Source organism: Quercus robur, chromosome 2 (assembly GCF_932294415.1).
Source record: "Quercus robur chromosome 2, dhQueRobu3.1, whole genome shotgun sequence".
NCBI lineage: Eukaryota > Viridiplantae > Streptophyta > Magnoliopsida > Fagales > Fagaceae > Quercus > Quercus robur.
The window spans coordinates 11,837,136-11,859,574 of record NC_065535.1 but is presented as its reverse complement, the minus strand read 5'-3'; the positions used below and the strand labels follow the sequence as shown (position 1 = coordinate 11,859,574).

Genomic DNA, 22,439 nt, shown 5'->3' with positions numbered 1-22,439 from the left:
CAGTATAGCTATCACACCATACCTAAGCCATTAGAAGGTACTACGTTACTGCGCTATGTATATTGGGCATTCGCTCCATGCATTGCTGCATTCCAGTATTGCAGGCCAGTGATCAGTATTGATGGAACTCATTTATATGGTAAATACAAAGGGGTATTGATGATTGCAATGGCAACCGATGCTAATCAAAAGGCTTTGCCTATCACCTTTGCTGTTGTGGACAAGGAGTCAGGGTCTAGTTGGGGGTGGTTTTTAGAGTGTCTCAGGACTTCGATAGAGCGTGTTATTGAAAACAAGGACATTTGCATTATTTCTGACCGACATAAAGGTATCAAATGCGCCATTCGAGAGTGGCCTAGAGGGTAAGACAGAAGAGAACGGGTATATCATCGATATTGCCTTCGACATGTTGCTAGCAACTTCAACACACATTTTGATAAACCGACTTTAAAGGCATTGGCCTTGAAAGCTGGATATGCGACTCATGATGCTAAATTTGTGTCCATAATGCAAACCATTAAGAAGGCCGAGATTAATTTACTGAGGGGTGTAAACCCTACTTATCGCCGGATTATACGTTATATGCCATACACATATCTAATGAGTGAGGATGTAGACAAATGGACCCAGTCACATGATGGTGGAAGACGTTACGGGGCAATGACAACCAATATCTCTGAGTGCTTTAATGGGGTTCTTAAAGGTGCCCGCGGTTTGCCCATTGCTGCAATGGTTGAGTTCACTTTTTTTAAACTTGTTGCATATTTCCACGATCGACATAAACAAATTACTTCTGATCTCTCTCGAGGTAAGGTGTGGAGTGATTATGCAATGGAGATCTATAACAAAAATGAGCAGAAAATTGCAGGACACACTCTGAGGAATTATAATCATGCAGAGGGTATATATCAAGTGGTTACCCCGTATAACAACCATAGAGCTGGAGGGGGAAATCACAGTCATGATGTGCGCATATTTGATAGAACCTGTGGTTGTGGAAAGTGGCAAAACTTGAAGATCCCTTGTTCACATGCAATTAAAGTTCTTAAAGGTCTGTATCTCGATGCACCCAGCTATATTGACCCATGTTACAGTCTGAACAACGCCATTCAAACATATTCACATAATTTTGTGGTGCCAAAGTCAGAGTCATTATGGACAGACGTTCGCGGACCACGGTGGGTGCCTGACCCACAATTGTTGCGGGCCAAAGGTCGTCCTACGATGTCAAGAATAAGGAATGAAATGGATGGGGTACGGCGAGAACGGGGAAGCCGGAGGGAAGATCCGGAGTTGAGGGAGATTCAACCGAGGCAACGATGTAGAGTGTGTCATCAAGAGGGGCATAACCGCAGATGCTGTCCCAATTCCCATGGGGCTTCGACAAGTGGTAGTGCTATGAACTAGGCAAGTGTCGTCACTGTTTTTATATAATATACTCAGAATGTCATTTGGTTTTTGTTCTTTGCATTTGGAAACTAATAACCGTATTTAATGTTTGTCAGGCAAGCGGAGACTTGATTTTCGTAAGTGACATTGTACGTGGGACTTGTCGTTATCTTCTGTATGGACAAGCTAGGTGATTATGTAGAGTATGTTGTATCAGTATGGACAAGTGTTAGGTGACTATGTATAATATGTTATATCAGTATGGAGCTTCCGCTAGGCGAATATGTAGACTATGTTGTATTAACTTAGTTGTTATTTTGTTTATTGTTGTAAATTACGGATAATTGAACTATTTGCTATCCATTTTACTCGTTACATTAGTTGCGTGATGCAGCTTTTTCCTATAATACGAACAATGATATTACTTTGGCAAGTTCAACCACAAGGCCCTTCTAGTATTGAACTGCCATTGTGTGCTAAGACTTTGTCCAACTATAATTTTATTGAATAGTTACTGTTTTAATCTGGTTGTAGAACTTTAATGTATGCTCCCTTCGCCTATGGAAAATTTGGTTTGTGGTTGTTTGATGTGTTCTAGGCCCTGGAAAATTTGCTGCAGGGGGAAACTAATTCTGGTCCCATTATGCCTGCGGCAAAAAAAAAAAAAAAAAAAAATCACAGTAGAACTCGAGTCTTAGAGACTCGATTTCTATTTATGGAAACCGAGTATAAAATACTCGAGTTCTACTGGGAATTTTTTTTTTACCCCAATTTGAGATGTAAAAAACATAATTCAAGTACAGAATAATTCTCCCATGACCTGCGGCAAAAAAAAAAAAAAAAAAATTTCCCAGTACAACTCGAGTATCTTATACTCGGTTTCCATAAATAGAAATCGAATCTTAGAGACTCGATTTCCATTTATGGAAATCGAGTATAACATACTCGAGTTCCACTGTGATTTTTTTTTTTTTTTTTTTTTTTTTTGCCGTAGGCATAATGGGACCAGAATTAGTTTTCCCCTTGAATTATGTTTTTTACATCTCAAATTGGGGTAAAAAAAAAAAAATTCCCAGTAGAACTCGAGTATTTTATACTCGGTTTCCATAAATAGAAATCAAGTCTTAGAGACTCGATTCCCATTTATGGAAATTGAGTATAAGATACTCGAGTTCTACTGTGATTTTTTTTTTTTTTTTTGCCGCAGGCATAATGGGACCAGAATTAGTTTTCCCCTGCAGCAAATTTTCCAGGGCCCATAACACATTTTAACCACAAACCAAATTTTCCATAGGCGAAGGGAGCATACATTAAAAGTTCTACAACCACATTAAAATAGTAACTATTCAATAAAATTATAGTTGCCAAAGTAATATCATTGTATTATAGGAAAAAGCTGCATCACGCAACTAATGTAACGAGTAAAATGGATAGCAAATAGTTCAATTATCCGTAATTTACAACAATATCTCAAAACTAAGACCCAGTACAGATATCTCAATTATCCATTTTACAACATTATCCGTAATTTACAACAATATCGGTATACAGATACACAACCTTGGCACCACCATTACTTCTTCAAATCCTTTGATGCTGAGACCCAGTACATATCTCAAAACTGATGGTGTTATGTCAGTTGTCTGCAAGGTAAAGATTGAAACTAAGATTTTCCACTAATCAAGGCAGATCTCTTCCTCAAGTATCGTGCTCCATATGCTGCACTAGAACCCACTGTTGTTGATGCCACTAACCAACTGCACGGACTTAAATGGACTTGAGTTATTCAACATTATCAGATTCAACATTCAAACCAACAGAGTAGTGGCTGCATTACCTCAAATTATTGATGTATGGCTGAGTTTCCTGGATTCCAAATTCTGGTTGAAGAAGAGCTGCAGCTACTAAAACCAAATGGAAAACTGTATTAACCTGTCAAGAATAGTACTCCTTGTTAATCAACCTGACAGAGTTTAAAATCAATCAACCTAATTGCATAATGAAAGTGCTAATTATCTTTTTGTACAGTCTGATATCAGCAACAGGCTTGCTGTGCTAATTATCTTTTACTACAGTCTATGATATCAGTTGCACTGCTGATCAAAATACTTTTTACAAATTTTGTGCTTAACTAACTAACTAAATATTTCATAAAAAAATTCATCGGAAAATAGGAAGAGCATTATAAAGCTTTACTAGTTTACTAAATAACCTATTAAAATCCCAAATCCCAGACCACATTGCTGAACATAGATACACCAATAAGAACCTGTATCAAGAAGAGGGAACAAAAGCATAATTCAGCTACAGGGAAGACTAAATGACCCAAATATCAGGGAGCAACGAGCAACTGGCCAATTATAATGAGCTCAGAAGGAAGAAAGGGCTTGAACTTTTACCTTGTCAACAAGGGGATCAAGGTAGGAACCCAGTACAGAATTAATTCTCATCTTCCTAGCCATGTATCCATCTAGCTACATGATGAATGAAGAAAAATAAAAGCATTTAACATCTCATTTTGACATGCTTGCCAAATACTTACAATAAGAGATGAATCTGTTTAAATAGTTGAGGTCACAATAAAGAAAAGTACCAAAAACTAAACAACCCAATCTGCATAATGAAAACACACACGATACCTTTATTTTATTTGATGCTTCAAATCCATCCAGCTGGTTGAGAAGCTCTAGCATAGTCCGCTGCACTTCACTGTCACCATTGCCACTACCAGATTCCATTCGAGCAGATCCAATACTGTCTATTTCATCCATAAATATGATTGATGGAGCATGTTCCCTGCCAAAGAAAAAGAGAAGTTGATATCCAAAATGCTTAGTTTAAAAGAGTGTATGATTTACAACCAAATATGCCTCCCTAATCAAGGAAGTAATATGGAGACACAATAAGCATTGGAGTTTAAATGCAGAAAGTAAAAGGGTACACGAGGCAAACCTCCTTTATCTCTTTAATTTGCTGGTCAAGACCGCCAATCATGTCATATGTGGAATCTAGAACCTTTTCAACTTTCATGAGGTTGACCAATGGATCAACTTTGCTTGGCAAGATTAAATGAAGCACATAACTGTCATTACGGAGAGCAACTCTTGTTGATGGAGTTATCTCGGTGATATCGATATTTTTATCAATGTCAACAACATATTTCCGTTCAGGATGAACCTGGGAAACAAGATGAAACATTACATAAAAATGTATTCAAACTGTTATCAAACCATCTCTTATTAACAAAAAGGCACTCCTAAGGCACTCCTTGTGCATGTAATAGTCTATTCCCTTGCTAAAATATCATTACTTTTCAAAAAAAGAAACCATTAAGGCACAGCTGCAAATTTACAATTGACTGCATTCAATTAGGAATATTACTTACCTTAACTAAAATCTTATTCTTCCCCATTACTTTGACAACTTCACCAACATATGATCCAGGCTCCTGGAGTAGCTGTAATTCTTCCCTAAGCATTCTCACTGTCAATTTTTGAGATAACGTCATTGACCAAATCCTAACCAAAACTCAAGAAACTAAAAAATATATATCTAGAAACATAAAATAAAATTATTGCAATTGATTAGATGCAATATTTGTGTGTTATGCAATCAACTTTAAATAAATCCATCAATCTTAATGACTAGCCAACCCATCCTAATTCCTAAATGAAGAGAATAATAAAAAAAGAAATGAAAAATAAGTACCCAGTTTAGCATCCCATGACAACCATATCCACCCATTACAATGCCATGACATTTGAGCCAAGACATTGATTAAATGACATCCTGATAACTAAATAGAAGTTGCAGACTCGCCATAAAGCACTTAACTTTCTGATATAGGAATTTTTTTACTCTATGTAAAAAAAAGGGTGTGATAAATTTACAAGTAATATAATTACATTGGGAAATCAAAGTGACTCAAGCAGCGTATGACGCTTCATGACAACTGTAATACAATGAATAAAGTCAAAAATCATACAAAGTGAAACCCAATAGAGGTAACTTTAATGCTAAATCTCGTTATGCTAATTCAAGGTTGCAATATTTGGGAAACAAGCATACCTTTTTATTCAATTAAGGTTTCAAAACCTTCATTCAGATTAGCTCCAACGAAACTGATGAAAAAGCTGATAAGGTTCTAAAGTTGGATATTCTGGATTGTTGGACTCCAGAAAATCATTACCGATGGTCTAAACCCAACATGTTTAACACTCAGATTCAGTCCATCCGTAGTGATTTTCTAGCGTCCAACAATCCAAAATATCCTACTTTAGAACCTCATCAGCCTGTTCATTAGTTTCCTTGGACTGCATGATAATTATCAAGTATCTTTCCCAAACGACTGCATGAGAAGGGATTGTTGCTGAGCCAGCATCATAAGTTGTTGTTGATGCAGAGCAAATGGAGACACCATATTTGACTGCAATTCAAACCATAATCTTATATTGTTTGTTAATTTTTACATGCAACGCATAACAATAACCAGAAAACTATACACTCCAACCAAACTCATAGACAACTGTTGGGGTGTTCCACAAGCTCAATTGTGTTAAATTGAATAAAAATGAACTTTTACACTGGTACTCCAAATACCGAATATAAATCTAATATAACTAACTAAAAACAAATGGTAGAAACCTAGTAAAAAATTAGTTCATAACAATCTTATAAATAATGCAAAGCATTTACCTTCTCAAAAAGGCTCATAATATCATTTTTTACATCTTTCTTGGGTTTCTCTGAAACAGGAGGCATTACTGAGGGTGAATCTAGAAAAAGATCCTGAATTGCAGAAGCTAACTGGGGGCTACTTTCAACTGGCTTTGTCGGACCAGTTTTCTCAGCTGTTGATGCTTCTTCAGCAGCTGCAACAACCATAAACAAAAGCACAACCATAACCCTTAATCTCAAAATGCAACATACATGTTAGCAAAAAGATGCACAAAATTAGGAATACTGTTTTGATGATCCAGAAAGTGAAAATATGTACTCAGCAGAGACGTACACTGAAAACCAGCCCAAGCATTATCATCAGGTGAAGCTGCCTCTAAACCATTTTCACTTGGACCATCCATGGATAACATGTCGAATAGGTCAGTAGCAAAGTCAACTTTTGGTGGAGAGACAACAGAAGCAGCATCCAAAGCCTGCTTTGTAGCTTCATCTTGGGCCACTGTCGATGCTGACTCCATTTTCTCAACATGTTGAGGCTTTGGAACAGGAGTAACCTGCTCATATGTAGTTAAATCATGCATAAAGAATCTAATGCAGTACTATTATCAAATTTAGCTAGAAAGGCAGATAAGGATTTGGAAAAAAATGAGGTAAAAACAGGAATAATCTCGGTTAACCAGTCTAAGCCATTATAGCTTAGGAGATAAGAAAACACATCAACTAAACTCTACAATTTTAATTAGATTTACTATCTTGGCATGAATTCTACTGAGGGTTAAATAAGATATTTACAGTATAAAGATGCATACTGGCAAGTAGCAACTAACCTGCAATCCATAGTATTCAGCGTGATATTTATTATCACCCTCAAGACGTTCGACTTCCACATATTTATCAAATGAGGCATAAACATCCCGACAACCTTTGACATCAAGCTGAAGATCTACCATACGCATATAAAGAAGTTCATGCCATACAGCACAGGAGAAGCAACAAAATCCTCATTCAAATTTGAAGAAAACATTACCATAAAATGATTCCTTCCTTGTTGATTTGTAATCCACATTAATGCATTCAATGTAGCTCATATGATGCCCTTCAAATAACTTCTGTATTGTTCCCTCTACAACAGTTCCCTATTGACAAATCAACAAAAACCTAGATTTTTAATAAGTCTCACATCTGAAAAAAACTCATGAAGAGAAATCCCGTCAAATTTTTACCTTCATTTTGTCTTCAAGTTTTTCAGAAAGAACCCTATTAAGTTCTTGCACATCATGCTGCATAAAAGAATCATATGTGTCCCATCCAAAAGACTTGGTCAGCTCTTTTGTTGCAACATTGTTGTCACTGTACTGGAGCTTGTAAAATAGGCTCTGCAGAGCCAAAGGAATGCTAGCTGATGGCAAATCATTTTTAGTTGTAGGCATATGGTACACAGCCTGCAATATAAACCCAGGACGTTAACTTCTAAAGTAACCACAAAGGGGACATTTTCGAGTGCTACAGAAAAGAAAATAGGGATCAATACTAACCTTCCTAAAATAAGGAATATGGAATAGAGTTTGGAGAAGTGAGTTCATGTAACATGTTGCTCCTTGGTTCTTAAGTCCAACATAACCAGTCTCCTTTTTTGAGTCGTAAGTCCAATAATCCACAACCCTACGAAGTAGAACCTCAGCTTCAATTATGATAGAATCATTGACAAGATAACCTCTACTAGGATCGTATAGTTCGCCAAGAGGCATAAAGGACGTGAAGCCCCAATCACTTTCTCGCGCATTGAACTGATGCTACGTGTCTGCATAATGAGAATATGATGGGAGTCACAACAATAATTATGGGTACACCCAAACAACAAAGACAACATCCAGTTATGGGACAAGAAATCACTATTGACCAGATCAAATTTGAACGTCAGTCTAAACCCATAATCACCTTAGAGTTTTCAAATCACATGGTCTAAATCACCAAGTTGCAGAGAACAAGCAAGAGTCGAAACATAAATATGTTTAATAATTCGGCTAAGGACATGCTTAGAAGTATCTAGACACATGCTCAATTGCTGTAATAAACAAACAGAAACGAGCATGTGCTGCAGGTTAGGCAAGTTCAAACATGCTATTTTCATTTAATGTAAACAAAAAAAAAAATTTAATAAGTAAATGTAAACAAAAACAATTATGGATTACTAAAGAAAATTGTAGCATTTAAATTGGCTCTCACTCCTTAAGCTCCTTGCCCTTTTTTTTCTTTTTTTTGATGAGTACGAAATAATATATTTAGGGAAGACTACTTCATTAAACATATGAAGTAGCCTAAAAAAATGAGAACAAGCAACAGAAAAGAAAATAAAAAAATTATGTACAAGAAGAAAGGGAATCTAAAAACGGTGGAATTGAATCCCTAGAAGTAAATCACCAATCAAGCAGGGTTCATGCAAATAAAGCTAGAAGTTGATCACTGGTAAGCACCAAATCTTCAAATATACAATTATTGTGCTCCCTCCAAATAATCCACATCACACAATGTAGTACCAAATTCCAAATATTGGAAGAATGTTTTCCCAACTAGTTTCTCCATCATGCCAATAAGTCACTAACCCTCTTGGGTAAAACCCAACTCACACCAAACGATCTAAAAGCAAAACTCCATAAAAGAGAAACCTCCCCACAATGCAACAGGAGGTGATCAACACTCTCCTCACTCCACCGGCAGAGGCAGCACCAATCCACAATTGTAAAGCCCCTTCGCCTCAAATAATCGCCTGTGAGAATCTTCCCCCACAGTCGTCCAAACATAAAAAAGACACTCGCCGTGGAGCCTTCACACCCCAAATACTTTTCCAAGGAAAACTAGTAGACTTAGATCCCTTAGAGCACCATAAAAGGACTATATGTCAAAATCCCCCTTCAACCTTAACCCCCACCTCATCCTATCCCATCCTCATTTGAAGGTTTATGCGGCTCCAAAGTGTGGAAAAAGACCCCCCCCCCACCAACTCCATCTCCCAATCATTAAAACCATCATGAAATGGTATATCCCAACTCCACCCTTCCTCCACAGTTTGATTCACCAACACATCTACACAGACACATCCCTAGAAATAGCAATCTCAAATAAAATCGGGAAAGTTACTTTCAATGGCTAATCCCCACACCAGTAATCATGCCAACACCAGACCCTACTCCCCAAATTATGATTAACATTGCCAAGGGTACATTAGTCTAACAAGGCTAGCCCCAACTGCCAACAAACTAATTCTTGCATCTTACTCAAACCTTCAAACATGGGAGAATTCTTGGAATCATTACAACTCATTGCCAAAACCATAAAATGATCAAAACTGCTACCTATGCCTCCTCCCCACACCCCCCCCCCCCCACCCCCCACCCCTTCCCTCTTAAAGAAAAAAGAAAAAAATCCCAAGGAATAATATAAACAAGGGGGTACCTTTTCTGACTGAGTACTTATGATGAATTTGATTAACCACGGCCAAGCTAAACTGTGCATATCTACTCCACCCATAAGGCAAACTTTGTGAATCGGCAACATCCAAATACATAGACAAGTGGTCCACATTGTTTCCCTTTGGGAAAATAAGCACACGCCTGCCCAAGCAAAGCAAACAATAAGATGAGTGATGGAAATACACACATAATGAAGGTTCAACACATTTCAACAATGAAAAGAAACCAACAATACCATTTAAAACCACCAACAACAAATACTTCTGAATAGACCTTCTTCGCATTCAGCCTAGAAATGTTGTCAATCCTCCATGTGAACCTCGATGATGGAGGATCCTCCACTGGCTGGTTCTCCACAGTACTAGCAGTTTCAGTTTGTGCTACAACTAGCGATTAGAAAAAAAAGAACATAAACACATAAAATAGATAAATAGCTTATATCTTAGCACACCAGCAATAATCGAAACCTATAATGTACTGTGACCACAATGTAAACTAAAACCAGAACTCCATTTGGCTGCCCCAAAAAAAAGGCAAATAAGTCATATTCATCTCAACAGAGTAAGCTATTGTATGTGGTAAGTTACACACGCACATACCCAAAGGGTCTCGAACCCACAATTTCAGCCTCCCTCCATCTAGCACTTATAAGAGGAGGAGAAGGTGCCAAATGAGCTCTAGCTCATTGACCAAACTTTCCAAGAAAAATCCAAAAAACACTTCCCTTGCATGGGATATTGGGGGAAAAAAAACAAAAAAAAAAACAAAAAATTGCTCACATTTGCTCACAAAAGCAATAAGGATACTCCAAAAATGCATTCTAGAATCCTAAACAACTACTTCTCACTAACTTTCCAACATTTTCTTATCATTTAACGAATTCAATCAGTTCAATAGCTCTGGAACAGATTGTGTGATACAAGACGGAGGCAAATACCAAGGGAGAAGATTTTTCCTTTTCATTCTCAAAATAGTTTACATCATTTGTTTCACCCATTTTCAATACAAGGATTTTCTTACCTCCACTAAGTCCTGAAAACCCATCAGATCTCCAAAATTTAAATTTTATCCTAAATAGAACCAAAGTTGGTGTGAAAGTTCATTTACAAACATACATATCATTAAGCATGTTCTAGTGCAAGAAATTATATGTCCAAACTTCCATAAACAGCCTCAACTTTGGATGGAACACTGGAAGCGTAAACATAACTAGCAATTCAGTATTGTTTATTGAATCAACTAAAAGATGCAACCACTTCAAAATCATATATTGTAGTATTATTCCTCACCTGTACCAGTCCTTGCATTGCAGATTGCCTGAACTGTTGCTGTGCAAGGATTTGCTGCTGCTGATGCTGAGGTAGTTGCATCAGTTTCTGCCTTGGCTGCTGCTGCTGCTGCTGTTGTTGTTGCTGCTGCAGTTGCTGAGGGGTATGTTGCTGAGGAGATGGTGTGTTCATCATGTTTGTACCTGACCTAGGAGAATTGGCATATTGTAGTGGAGATGTTGTTGTGTTATCAAAGGAAGTAGCAGTTGTGGCACTAGGAGATGCAGCTGATCTTTCAATAAGTTGTGGTGCAGAAGCCTGCTTAAAAGTTTTTGGTAATTGGACAAAACACACACCTTCAGAAAAGAAGACCCTAATTCCCATCCTACAGATGCAGAATATCAAGCCACAACAGGCTAACACAAACCCCAAACCTTTATCTACAACTTGTTAACACAAACATAGCAAGATAGGGATAAAAGCATAGCATGCCCCACTTATGCACACTAGGGTGTGTAGGATATCAGTAATCGTAAATCAAAATTAGAGGACAACCACACGAATGATGTTTAGGCTTTAACATTAGTAGGCCAGCCTCTTTAATTCACAATTTCAGGAAAAAATTAATGAATCATGTAAAACTTCACAATGTGAAACTTAAAAATAAAGTCAAGGATCATACCTGCAACAAAGTGCCCTGTCCACTGATGTTATTTGATGACACAGGGGTATTCTTTGAATACATTCCTAGAACAAATTTTTGCAAAAGCCACCAAAATAGAATTGATATTCAATCCAATGTATATATTCCAAAAATAAAAAGATCATGCTTCAACAAGTGACTGATTATTACCAGATGCATCAGCAAAACTTTGCACTCCATCACCTACAGTGATCACATCCACCAAATGCGATGGAAGTGCAGGTGTGATCTGCCTTTGGTCTCCTGGTATTCGTAATCCTACATGCATAAACCAATCATTTCTAAATGTAAACTTACAAGTATGCCTAGACCAAATACATCTTTCTGGCACAAAAACTTGAAGCTTTATTAGAGGTTATATTATTTTCAAGATACTCTACATTGCTATTAGTCAAAACCTCTGAAAATATGCTTTGGCCCACCGTCCTTAATATGCAACTGATCTTGCACCTCAATGTCCATTTTGACAAGCAGCCACACTCACCAAAACATTATTACTAAATTATGTACTAGCTCTAAATTTTAAGCAGACCAAGGAACCCTTAATTATATGCAAATGTAAAGATTATCTTAGAAAGTAAAGCCCATATTTAACGTGATGAAAGAATAATTTGCAACTTGGACTCTAGATCAACAATTAAGATCATTTCAAGCGGGTCTAGACCAACGAATCCTCAAAATGAGGACACAATTCTTTGACAGGGGATGGAATTGATCCATCAACCAACTTGTGTCTGGACAATTTGGAGAAAGACTCCGGGAACCTAAGCTATCAATTCTATATGGCACTTTAATGTGTCTCCCATTAATCATCAATCAGATAACTAAGCCAAAGGGCTGGTGCCAGAAAAGAATGTGCTTAATTAAGAACACAAAATGAGGCCCTTAAAATTCTCAATCCTTTTGTCATTGCTACAATAGCATACATCACAAAAGTAGCTTATATTTGGGGGGAGGTGAGGGGTTAAGGAAATTAAACTTATTTATATATGCACTAGAAGCAGCAATTTGTGTCAATGTTTAAGAATGTTACTAACTGCTAACAATAATAAGAAGAATTCAGACAAAACACAATAAGAGAAAATCCATCTGCAGCTACTCTAATATGCACAAAGCATCTGTGAAAGCCGTCCTTAGTGACAAGAAACATACAGTAAATCATTTCTGTCGAACTTTTTCTTTGTCATAGAGGTGGTACTATTTGACGACAAATTGCTGAAACAAATTTACAAGACTAGACTGCATGCAAAGGCCTTTCATCTCAAGATACAAGAAAGCAATTAACCAATATAAATTTAGAGCTAGATGAAAAGCAGATAATCTAAAGGGCAGTGAATGTAAAGAGACAGTTGAGAGTAATGCCTTCGCCATAATTTACAGCAGCTCGAAGTAAATTCTCTTGTTCTTGAATTTTTGCAGCCTGACCCTTATCCAAAGTTGGGGCAATTGTCAGCCCTTGACGGGTTCCAAACATATAGGCTTTACGCATGTCAGCTATCATTTTTTCTGCACTTTCACAAGCTGCTCCAATCATATCAATTCTAGCCTGTAAAATGGAGATTTCTAAATGCATAGAATTCATGAAAATAAATAAATATTGAAATTTGGATGCTCAATGAACTTTAAAAAACCTTTAACTTCTCAATTTGTGAAGATAATGGCAAGTTTTGCATCCCAAGAAGCAACTGCTCCCTCTTGGAGTTGTCCTCCACTTCCATCTCAGGCAACAGTTTTGAAGACAGCATAACTAGTAGTACTGTAATCACAGAATCCCACAAATTGATTAAAAACTTTGATAGCTATATTATGTGTTTCATTGGAAAATATTCACAAAATGTGTTCAAAGACCTAATTAGACCAAAAGCATTTAACAAAACATGCAAACAGCATTATCATATAGTTTGGAAAAGAAATAAAACATTAGGCGAAACATAATTCAAGGTAACAAAACCCAATTTAACGCAAACCCCAAAACCACAAATCCTAAGCACAGTAACACACACACATAAAAAGCACAAATGCTCAAAAGGGTATATTCCAATCAAGAAATTAAACCCAAAGTAAACAATCACAGCAACATAATGCAGCGCACACATCACAAAACCACAAAAGCTCAAAAGGGTATGCTGTAATCACCATTTCAACCAATATCGAATTCAAGTCAGGCCCAAATCTCCCATCTTTGTGCCAATTCAACACAACCCCACATCACAAACATTAAAAACAAAACAACCACAGCAAATAAATAGCAACAAAAAGAGAGACACAGAGAGAGTGTGTGTACCAGAGGGAGTGGGAAATCGAAGAGAAACATACATAGGTGTAGAGGTCAAGGGAAGCAGCCACCGCCGTGGATCCGTGCACCACAGCATGCTCTCCGGCCAGTATGACTAATACCTTACATATTGTATCAAAACCAACATTGGTCTCCACGAACTGGTTCTTCAGATCTCCATTCAGTGTAACAGGTACACCAATCACCTGTCAAATTAATAGAAGTTCTATTAATAGACTGTGGTATCATAAAAATATATCTACATTAAAATAACAAATGATGCAAGGAATAAAATTGCAACAAAAGCATTTAACAACCAACACATGTTGGGTTACCTCCATTGTCACATTTAAGAACCATATCCTTGTTGGAATATCTACCTCTAGCTAATGTCCTTATTTGACGCATTCACCTAGTTCCAATAATGTACGTTCAAACCATATTGAAAACAAAAATAATCTTATTGAAATGTGAAAAGAGGAATAATAATGGAATAAAGTGTGTTGTTTCACATTAAGCTTTCAGATACCTTTTTTGAATCTTACGCCGTCTCGTATAATGAGGAGGAGGTCTTGCATGTCCTTCGTCAGATGCCTCGGGCCCAAGATTGTGTCCATGTTTGTGCCCCCCTATCCCACACGGAGGTGCCTTTGATATGCGTTTAGGCCGACCTTCAGCCGCTGTAGGTAACCCAACAGCCTACTCAACCTGAACATGGGGTAGGTCAATGGCTGAAGAAGGGGTACTAAACGAACTATGGGAGGGTGGCTCCTACTGCATGTCAGGTGGGATACCCAGGTCAAAGGATGGAATGGGTGACAGCTGAAGAAATGACTGTGGGGTGGGTGGACGGACGTCAGACCCAGAACAAGGAAGTGGGGTGGGTGGAGGGATGGTGGGGCAAGGAGATGGATGGGGGGTGGGTGAAGGGATGGTGGGCGTAGGGGCTGGATGTGGGCTAGGTGAAGGGATGGTGGGCGTAGGAGCTGAATGTGGGTTGGGTGAAGCGATGGTGACGGTAGGGGATGAATGTGGGGTGGATGAAGGGATGGTGGGGCTGGCGGATGCATGTGGGGTGGATGCAGAGGGATCGGGGGTAGGGACAAGCTGAGGGGTAGCAACAGGCGGACGAGATTGACATCCGGCCGGAGCTGTGCTCGTGCTTGGGCCGGTAGGCATAGCTGCCTCCTCAATCGGGGCCTCAGGGATAGGAGGTTGGACACGTGTCATCGCCTGCACTGCCGTCAGCACCTCAGTAATGTTGTTGTGGTCCTCCGTGCCTGCTAGGTGACGCCTCAACAAACGGACGTATCCTTCAATTTGCACATGGAAAAACCACATATTAGTAATGCAATACGAAATCAACAATGCCAATTGATAAAAAAAATAAATGTTGGTTCTGCTACTAATAATTGCAAATTAAAGGGAGATGAAGTGCTAAGCAAAAAATGTAGTAACAAACAGCATGCTCTCTAAACAGTGGTTTCATGGTAAGAAATACGGTAACATGTAGAAGACATTGAGAAGTTACCAGCAGAGTCACTACAGCACCAGGCCTATCAATGAACCTCCGAGTCACCCTTTTGAACCAGTCGTGGTACTCGTGCTCTGGAGGCATATCACCAAGCACTGCTTCACAATGCCGATACAAGCGATTACCCCACTCAAGGATATGCACAGCATGTTTCTGCATCCAATTAACACCGATCTTCCCCCTCAAATCAATGCCATGAAGCACTATGTCAGTGTTAACATTGCGGGGAATTTCTTGGATCATCCCGAATTGACGAACAACACGATCCGGTGTATGTTTCTCTACTAGGTGGAAACATACAAGCGGCACTGTTGCTGTCCATACGGCCCTCCCTGCAACAAACCACGGCGGGAGGTCGTCAAAATGAGCTTCATATGGCTACCACACCACCTACAGTAGCCAAAAAAGAAGTACACAACACAGTAGGGAACAATGTTTATATTTCAAAGTTCATGAAACCTATATGGACGTTCGTAAAAGCGTAAAATAAGGCATTTTCATACCTGGTCTGGCAACATGGAAGCTAGTTGCTCGCGATACCTGTCCCTGAAGATGTGGGCGGGCCTATTTTTCTTGTTTGGGACCCACAACCACCTACAATGAAGAAGAAGGGATCAATAAGTACTGAGATAATCTTAAAACTATAATGTAATCACATATATTAAATATCAATATAATACTAAAAGCTGAAACGTATCAATTAATGTTATTTGGATGTTAAAATTAAGATATTAAACTAATTAATAATATCAATATCAATATGAAACTAAGATAATGTTAAAACTAAGATAATGTAATCACATATAACTACTGAGATAATCTTAAAGATATTAAACTAATTAATAATATCACTAGAATAAGAAACGGCCCTTTTAAAAGACAAAGCACAAACCAGCTATATTGAGAGTCACAAAATTATAGTAGATTAACATAATCATATACATTCAACCTCGGTTTAAAATTTTGTTACGTTGACATAAAAAATTGCTAGAAGCCTTTAAAATCAATAAATAAAATCAAGTTACATGATTGTGGGGTTGGTAATGATCTTGGGATAGTATGTTATAGCAGTATGAGGTAGAGACTTACTTCAGGGATAGTGGACCACGTACTGGAGGACCATAAGCACCCACTGGCAGGCCACGCTCAACTGTCGGGCACAAATAGGGGAATCTGGCCCATGCCCAGTACTGGAGCAACAGTAAGCACCCACCAATCTGACTGGTGTCCTCGCTTGCCCTACATAGCTCTCGATACAACCATGCAAGGCAAGCACTTCCCCAACTGTACCTCCGTGGGTTGTAAAGGTCTTCCAACTGCTGCACCCACATTAGATGCACTCTATCACCGGATTTGTCCATGAATATTGTGTCCCCCAATAGCGCTAAGATGTAGCATCGTGCGTACTTATGCAGCTGATCCTCTTCAGCATCAAGCAGCAATGGGTTAGCAACTTCCTCCAAAAGCCGGTTGATGAGAATCCTCTGCCCATCAAGTTGCTTATGGTTGTTTTGAGTTACAGGTCGAAAGCCAAGGAAGTCCCAGCACACATCCACCTAAGTTTTTTGTGTGCTCCCTGTTATAGCGTCACCATCAACAGGAAGCCCGAGAAGAACCTCCACATCCTGCAATGTGATGGTGACCTCACCATGTGGCATGTGAAATGTGTGAGTCTCGGGCCGCCATCGCTCCACTAAGGCCGTTATCAGGCCATTGTCAATCTCTCTACCCGGGACCCAGAGGAGTCCCTCCAAACCAACTGTGTTGATGATGTTCCTCACTCGGTCGTCCACCATTAGAGGTTGCTTGGAGAACTCTGAACTACGGCTACGGCAGGTAATGGACCCTGGATCCTGCACATAACAAAACCATGGATTAATATATGACAACAAATACGTGTACATTGTATGGATTAAATGCATGTGCACAAGGGTATATTTAGTTGAGTGTTTTACCCGCCCATTCCAAATAGCTTCGGACCGATGCTTCGCCTGCTGTGACAACACCGAGTCGTCAATGGGTCCAGGCTGTGTATAATCAATTCGTCCAGCATTTGCAACAACCATACTGAAGAAGAATGATAAGCAGTTAGTTTCAGAATTGAACACACAATATGCTTAAATATATAGGTATGAGTTAGAGCAACTAAAGCTAGTTTGTACAATGAAACGAGTAAAAGATGAAAGACTGAACCATCGTACTAGTTATTTCTTTGAGTGCATCAACTAAACAACATCCACAATCGAATAAACATAACATGTCAAATCAGTGTTGTACAACTGCACTAATGTAAAACAATGGCAATTCAAATTAATTCCCTATTTTGGCTACATCAACTTTAAAATTTACATTAAAAAGCACCAAGGAAGATATTTATCTTCTCACTTAAGTAATACAATTTTTGCTGCCTAATTTTAGATTGGAAACACAGTTAGCTTAACCTTGTCCAGTAGTTCTAAATACCCAAGACTTGAAGAGAAATAAGAGGAACATCAAGGACATTTCTACCATTCTACACTTAAGTTTAATTTCCCATTTTGTTTATAACTTTCTCTTTTTCTTTTTCTTTTTCTTTTTCCTTGAAGGCTTGAAGGGAAACATCAGCTCATAATCAAATAGAAACTAGAGCATGGAGATTGATTAGAACTCCCAAATGATAACAAATTTAGACTTTTATCAACCAAATTTCATGAATTAATTCCTACAATTCTCCAAATCACTTCTTCCATACAGAACATTGTGGAGGAAAATATGAAAAGTAATAACTCAATATGACTTATAAAAACCACTACAATTGGGTTTTCAAAGTAGATTACTCCAACAGGAGGAATTCACAAGGGAGTACTCACATACTGAAGATATCATACCACAAACAACAACAACTTAAAATACCAATTTATAGCAAGTGGAGTACACAGTTTTTTTTTATTTTGCTGGATATGTAGTTAATTAAGTAATCAGTACAACAACCATTAAAAACTAATGGTAAAACAAGAATATTTTACCTCTATTACAAATTCAGTACAGAAAAAAAAAAAAAAAAAAAAAAAAAAAAAAAAAAAAAAAGAACTAATTACATTGCAAAATGCATAAGGGACTCACCTTTTTTTCTTCTTTTTCTTTCAGATAGTGGAGACTGAGTTACAGCAGAGGGCGAGTGAGAGAGTAGAGAGGGTGACAGGGACGTGCGACAGTGGGTCGGTGAGCGAGAGAGTGAGAGGGTGACTGAGCGGTGAGGCTGAGAGGGTGAGTGGGTTGGGGCCGGCGTCGGCGACGGTGACGCTGAGAGAGTGAGAGAAGGAGAGGGTGAGTGAGAGTGGGTCGGTGAGGCTGAGACTGAGAGAGGGGTTTGAGAGAGAGAGAGGTCAGACCGGTGAGGCTGAGAGGGTCAGTGGGTGAGTGGGTCGGCGTCGGCGACGGTGACGGTAACGCTGAGAGAGTGAGAGAAGGAGAGGGTGAGTGAGAGTGGGTCGGAGACTGAGAGAGGGGTTTGATTGATGAGGGAGAGTGAGATTGGAGAGAGCGTTAAATTCAAAAAATGCCTATTAGAAATCGAGTGCCTGAGACTCGATTTCCATGTCTAGTCCACGTCGAAATCGAGTCTTAGACACTCGATTTTCACGTGTACTCCAACGTCTTTTTTGCCATGTCAAAGTACGTAAACCGAGCCTCAAAGGCTCGATTTAGAGGCCCAAAATCGAGCCTCTGAGGCTCGAGTTGCTAGAATCCCAATATCTTTCCAAACCGGGCCAACTAACTGAATAGTTAGATGTTTATGGGTAATTACCCATTTTCGCCTGGAAACTGACTATCAATATTTTATGGCTCCCGTAACATTCTTGAAATGTTTATTTTGCTTCATAAACACTTCGTTAACATGATCTTCTACACCAAAAAAACAAAGGATGAGAAGTTGGTTTGAGTTGGATCAATGGACTGTCTCCAACCTAACAACTGAAAGTTTGGGTCAAAGATGGCCGTGAGTCCATAACAATATGGCGATATGTCATTTGGGTAAAGGAAAAAAATTTCCCCCCAAATGAGCTAGCTTTTACTCTTTCGTCACATATTTAATATAAAAGATACTAAAAACTATATATTTTTTAATAAATACTATACAAATAAGGTATGGAAACTACAGTACCTAAACAGTGTCACAGACACTGTGTAAAACAGATGACTGACTGGAAGAGGGGTGAAAAGAAAGATAAACATGGACAATTGGACATTAGCTACCTCCTCTCTCTCTCTCTCTCTTCTTTTGGGTTATGAGTCATGACATTCACCATAAGGTGCATAACACAGTAAATGGGCCTAAGAATACTGTTACAGCCCTGGCCTATTAACTCTCCCACGGTCTCAAATGGGCTTCAGCTAGACCTAATCTTTCGTGCAAATTCACCAACCTTTTTACATTAGAAAAAATGGAATTTTATTTGAACCAAATATTAACCTCATTTTAGCACTAAGAAAATAAATTTTCATTTTCCCATGTATAATTTGTACACGAACAATTGAACACTATAATGTAGAGACATATGGTGCGCGTTTGGCACATATTATAATAAGCTTTAGAGTCCAGACATATGGTGCATGTTTGACACATATTATAATCTAGCTTTTTATTTTTATTTTTATTTTTTTTAACTTTGGAAAAAAGTTAACATATGCCTTATAAGTATTAATTTTAGAAACTAATTTTAGAAACTTTGATGGGAAAGGAAAAAAAGTAACTGATTTTTTGGCAGCTTTTTATATTTTCCATGAAAATTATATCAAAACTTTTCTAAAAATTAAAATAGTCAATTAACAAATATTTTAAGGGCACTCATTAACTGGACCCTTTAACTTTTATGTATAATTTTTTAAAATTTCTTTTTTTTTTCTTACTTTTTAAAAATATAAGTATACTTTAACTCACTTTTAACAAAAAAAATAATAATAATATTCAAGAAAAAACTAAATAAACTATTTCTAATAGGATAAGTGGGATTTTATAAAAACTAATATATATATATTTATATTTTTTTTTTTCCTGGTTCTGAGATTGCAGGTTTTAAGTTTTAAAAACTCTCTCGTACATGGGGCTGAGATTGTTCTTGTTCACTTGTTTGGACCTGCCGTCTCTTCTTTTTTTTGGTGGAACTTTTTCCTTATTCTGTTCCAACTTCCAACTTTCCAAGTCTAATCTAATCAGTGGCCTAGTGAGCAATGATTTTGCCAAGTTATGAGCCTACCTAGGCTCCATTTTATCGAGATTAGGGTAGTTAGCCCTTCTTTACGGTCGGTCTTTTCGTTTTGGGTACCTGTTCCCCACAGTAGCAGTCTGTGTCATAATTCATAACTCATTACTAACAAAATAAGTAAAAAACTTTTTTCTCCCAAAATAAAAAATAAAAAATAAAAAGAAAGAAACTGATATAAAATCATAGAACACATTCCATCACCCACGTTACTTTTGTTGTTTGGTTTGGTTTTGTTTTGTTCTGGCTTCTAGTTTCTTTTTTCCCTAGCCTTGCATTCAATCCTATTTAAGGAATAGTTCAAAATATGAAATATCATTTACATGAATCACATCCCTTCATTTATTCTTTCCTGTTTGTTTTTGTTTTTTTTTTTAATAGTAATTGAGAGTACATGACTTAAGAATGCATTTGGACGTATTTTGTTAGTTGTTTATTTACTAAAAAAACTATTACAGTCAAAAATTCTGTAACTCAATTTGTCAATACATCCTATTATTTAGAGTTTGAATTTCCCGTTTCATGCTATAATCATAACGCGTTGGGCTTGTCAAACTAACACAATCATAAACTTGTTGCTTAGGTACAGAACTTCAACTTATCATTTTGTTTTGGCTTCATTTACGTCTCCAAAGTTCAAACTTGAAAGTCCATGCAGCAAATCATCCAACCTGGCTTGGACCATTTTGAATAGAATGTTGTTCCCTATACCCTATTGTGGGTCACTTATGTTTTAGATTAATTTGGATTTGACACCAATGTTACTCCCTCTATGCTATACAGTTCCATGTGCAACTACGTATGGTGCATAGTACTTCCGTAAAGTCCTTTGATGCTTTGGACTTCTAATATGAGCTGTAAATGGGTCCATTACGTACCTATTTCTTCCTGATATACAACACAGTTTGAACATAATATACAATGTTGATGCTCTCAAAATCTTAATGCATGTGTGATGTGTGGCCCAAAATTGTTACATTTAAAGTTCACCAATCCTGGTCCAGCCCACAGTACTATCCCACCGTTTCTGATTCCACGACCTAATACTACATAATTTTTAGTTGATTGGTAGTGAAGCATTTGTTCCACGAAATAATTGGAACTTGGTTTAGTGACGGTGTCAATTTTTTCTTGGTGTAGATCGAAACTGATCAAAACATGTTTGTGTTGGGTTTTCAATTTATTTTTCTATGTAAGATCTCTTTCTATAAGAATCATATCCACGTGATGAGGTCAGTTATATTATATAATGGATCTGGTTAATGTAAAAAAAATTTGTTCATTTTTTCATTTTCTTATAAGAAGTTTCATAAAATAATTTACTATGTATACTTTAAACATACACCATATTTAAGGTATACATTAATAAAACCCTTATATAATATGTGCTATAACATCCATTATTATATTCATTGTTGCCTCCCCTTTTACATGTAAACGGTGAGGCAACAATTAAAGTTTCCAAATGGTCCTCTTTTATGAAGTGGGGAAAGAAAATGAAAGGGAAATAGATTTAGGTTTTGGTTGAAATAGTAAGCAGCTAGCCTAGCTAACATTTTCAGTTTTCAAGTCCCTTTTCTTTATTCTTTTTTCTTGCTAAATAATATTTCTATAGTCCTTAATCCTTACCTGTCTTTACATTAGGTTTTGGGCAAAGGTAACATGGCTTTCCATGTGCTTTTCTGGGGTCTTGAAAGGTCATTTCCTACCCTATAAATTTCCTATGTTTTTTAGCTTCTTGTATTTGGAAGTCATGGCCTTTCGGTGCAAGCAGTAGTTGTGGACCAACCTTCATATTTTTTATATTTTTCTCTGTTCTTTTTTTTTTAATTTTTTTTTCCATTGGGTAAAATTTCTATGTTCTATAATTTTATCCT

At 37.6% G+C, this 22,439-nt stretch overlaps 3 protein-coding genes and 1 long non-coding RNA gene across 4 annotated transcripts; all 4 read right to left on the bottom strand.

Moving 5' to 3' along the window:
- Positions 1-4,804: 4,804 nt before the first annotated feature.
- LOC126712379 (ADP-ribosylation factor GTPase-activating protein AGD5-like) lies at positions 4,805-6,760 on the bottom strand. Its single transcript, XM_050411687.1, has 4 exons — positions 6,401-6,760; positions 6,085-6,260; positions 5,458-5,815; positions 4,805-4,872 (listed from the first exon to the last, which is right to left on the bottom strand). Exons 1-3 carry the CDS (start codon positions 6,648-6,650, stop codon positions 5,717-5,719), a joined length of 525 nt encoding a protein of 174 aa, XP_050267644.1. The 5' UTR covers positions 6,651-6,760; the 3' UTR covers positions 4,805-4,872; positions 5,458-5,716.
- A 97-nt stretch (positions 6,761-6,857) lies between these two features.
- On the bottom strand, positions 6,858-9,634 carry LOC126694849 (ubiquitin C-terminal hydrolase 12-like). Its single transcript, XM_050391365.1, has 6 exons — positions 9,523-9,634; positions 9,068-9,153; positions 7,605-7,862; positions 7,293-7,511; positions 7,097-7,205; positions 6,858-7,012 (listed from the first exon to the last, which is right to left on the bottom strand). Exons 1-6 carry the CDS (start codon positions 9,632-9,634, stop codon positions 6,858-6,860), a joined length of 939 nt encoding a protein of 312 aa, XP_050247322.1.
- Positions 9,635-9,650: 16 nt separating this feature from the next.
- Positions 9,651-9,921, bottom strand: LOC126712378 (uncharacterized). The gene is made up of 2 exons (XR_007651106.1): positions 9,775-9,921; positions 9,651-9,680 (listed from the first exon to the last, which is right to left on the bottom strand). It is a non-coding gene; the product is annotated as an uncharacterized LOC126712378 (long non-coding RNA).
- Positions 9,922-10,759: 838 nt separating this feature from the next.
- Positions 10,760-13,253, bottom strand: LOC126712377 (mediator of RNA polymerase II transcription subunit 8-like). The gene is made up of 5 exons (XM_050411686.1): positions 13,142-13,253; positions 12,873-13,056; positions 11,661-11,768; positions 11,490-11,554; positions 10,760-11,125 (listed from the first exon to the last, which is right to left on the bottom strand). Exons 1-5 carry the CDS (start codon positions 13,226-13,228, stop codon positions 10,775-10,777), a joined length of 795 nt encoding a protein of 264 aa, XP_050267643.1. The 5' UTR covers positions 13,229-13,253; the 3' UTR covers positions 10,760-10,774.
- Between the last annotated feature and the right edge of the window lie 9,186 nt (positions 13,254-22,439).

What these genes read in the sequence shown, in the direction of transcription:
- LOC126712379 (XM_050411687.1), bottom strand. Translation starts at nt 6,650, where the DNA reads ATGCATGATTTAACTACATATGAGCAGGTTACTCCTGTTCCAAAGCCT. An exon ending in TGCTTGGGCTGGTTTTCAGT is followed by an intron (nt 6,261 to 6,400) that starts GTACGTCTCTGC and finishes TGGTTGTTGCAG; the next exon opens with CTGCTGAAGAAGCATCAACA. An exon ending in TTATGAGCCTTTTTGAGAAG is followed by an intron (nt 5,816 to 6,084) that starts GTAAATGCTTTG and finishes TTTGAATTGCAG; the next exon opens with TCAAATATGGTGTCTCCATT.
- LOC126694849 (XM_050391365.1), bottom strand. Translation starts at nt 9,634, where the DNA reads ATGTATTTGGATGTTGCCGATTCACAAAGTTTGCCTTATGGGTGGAGT. An exon ending in ATATTCCTTATTTTAGGAAG is followed by an intron (nt 7,512 to 7,604) that starts GTTAGTATTGAT and finishes TTTATATTGCAG; the next exon opens with GCTGTGTACCATATGCCTAC. An exon ending in AAGGAAGGAATCATTTTATG is followed by an intron (nt 7,013 to 7,096) that starts GTAATGTTTTCT and finishes TGCGTATGGTAG; the next exon opens with ATCTTCAGCTTGATGTCAAA.
- LOC126712377 (XM_050411686.1), bottom strand. Translation starts at nt 13,228, where the DNA reads ATGGAAGTGGAGGACAACTCCAAGAGGGAGCAGTTGCTTCTTGGGATG. An exon ending in CACAAATTGAGAAGTTAAAG is followed by an intron (nt 13,057 to 13,141) that starts GTTTTTTAAAGT and finishes TCCATTTTACAG; the next exon opens with GCTAGAATTGATATGATTGG. An exon ending in AAGTTTTGCTGATGCATCTG is followed by an intron (nt 11,555 to 11,660) that starts GTAATAATCAGT and finishes AATTTGTTCTAG; the next exon opens with GAATGTATTCAAAGAATACC.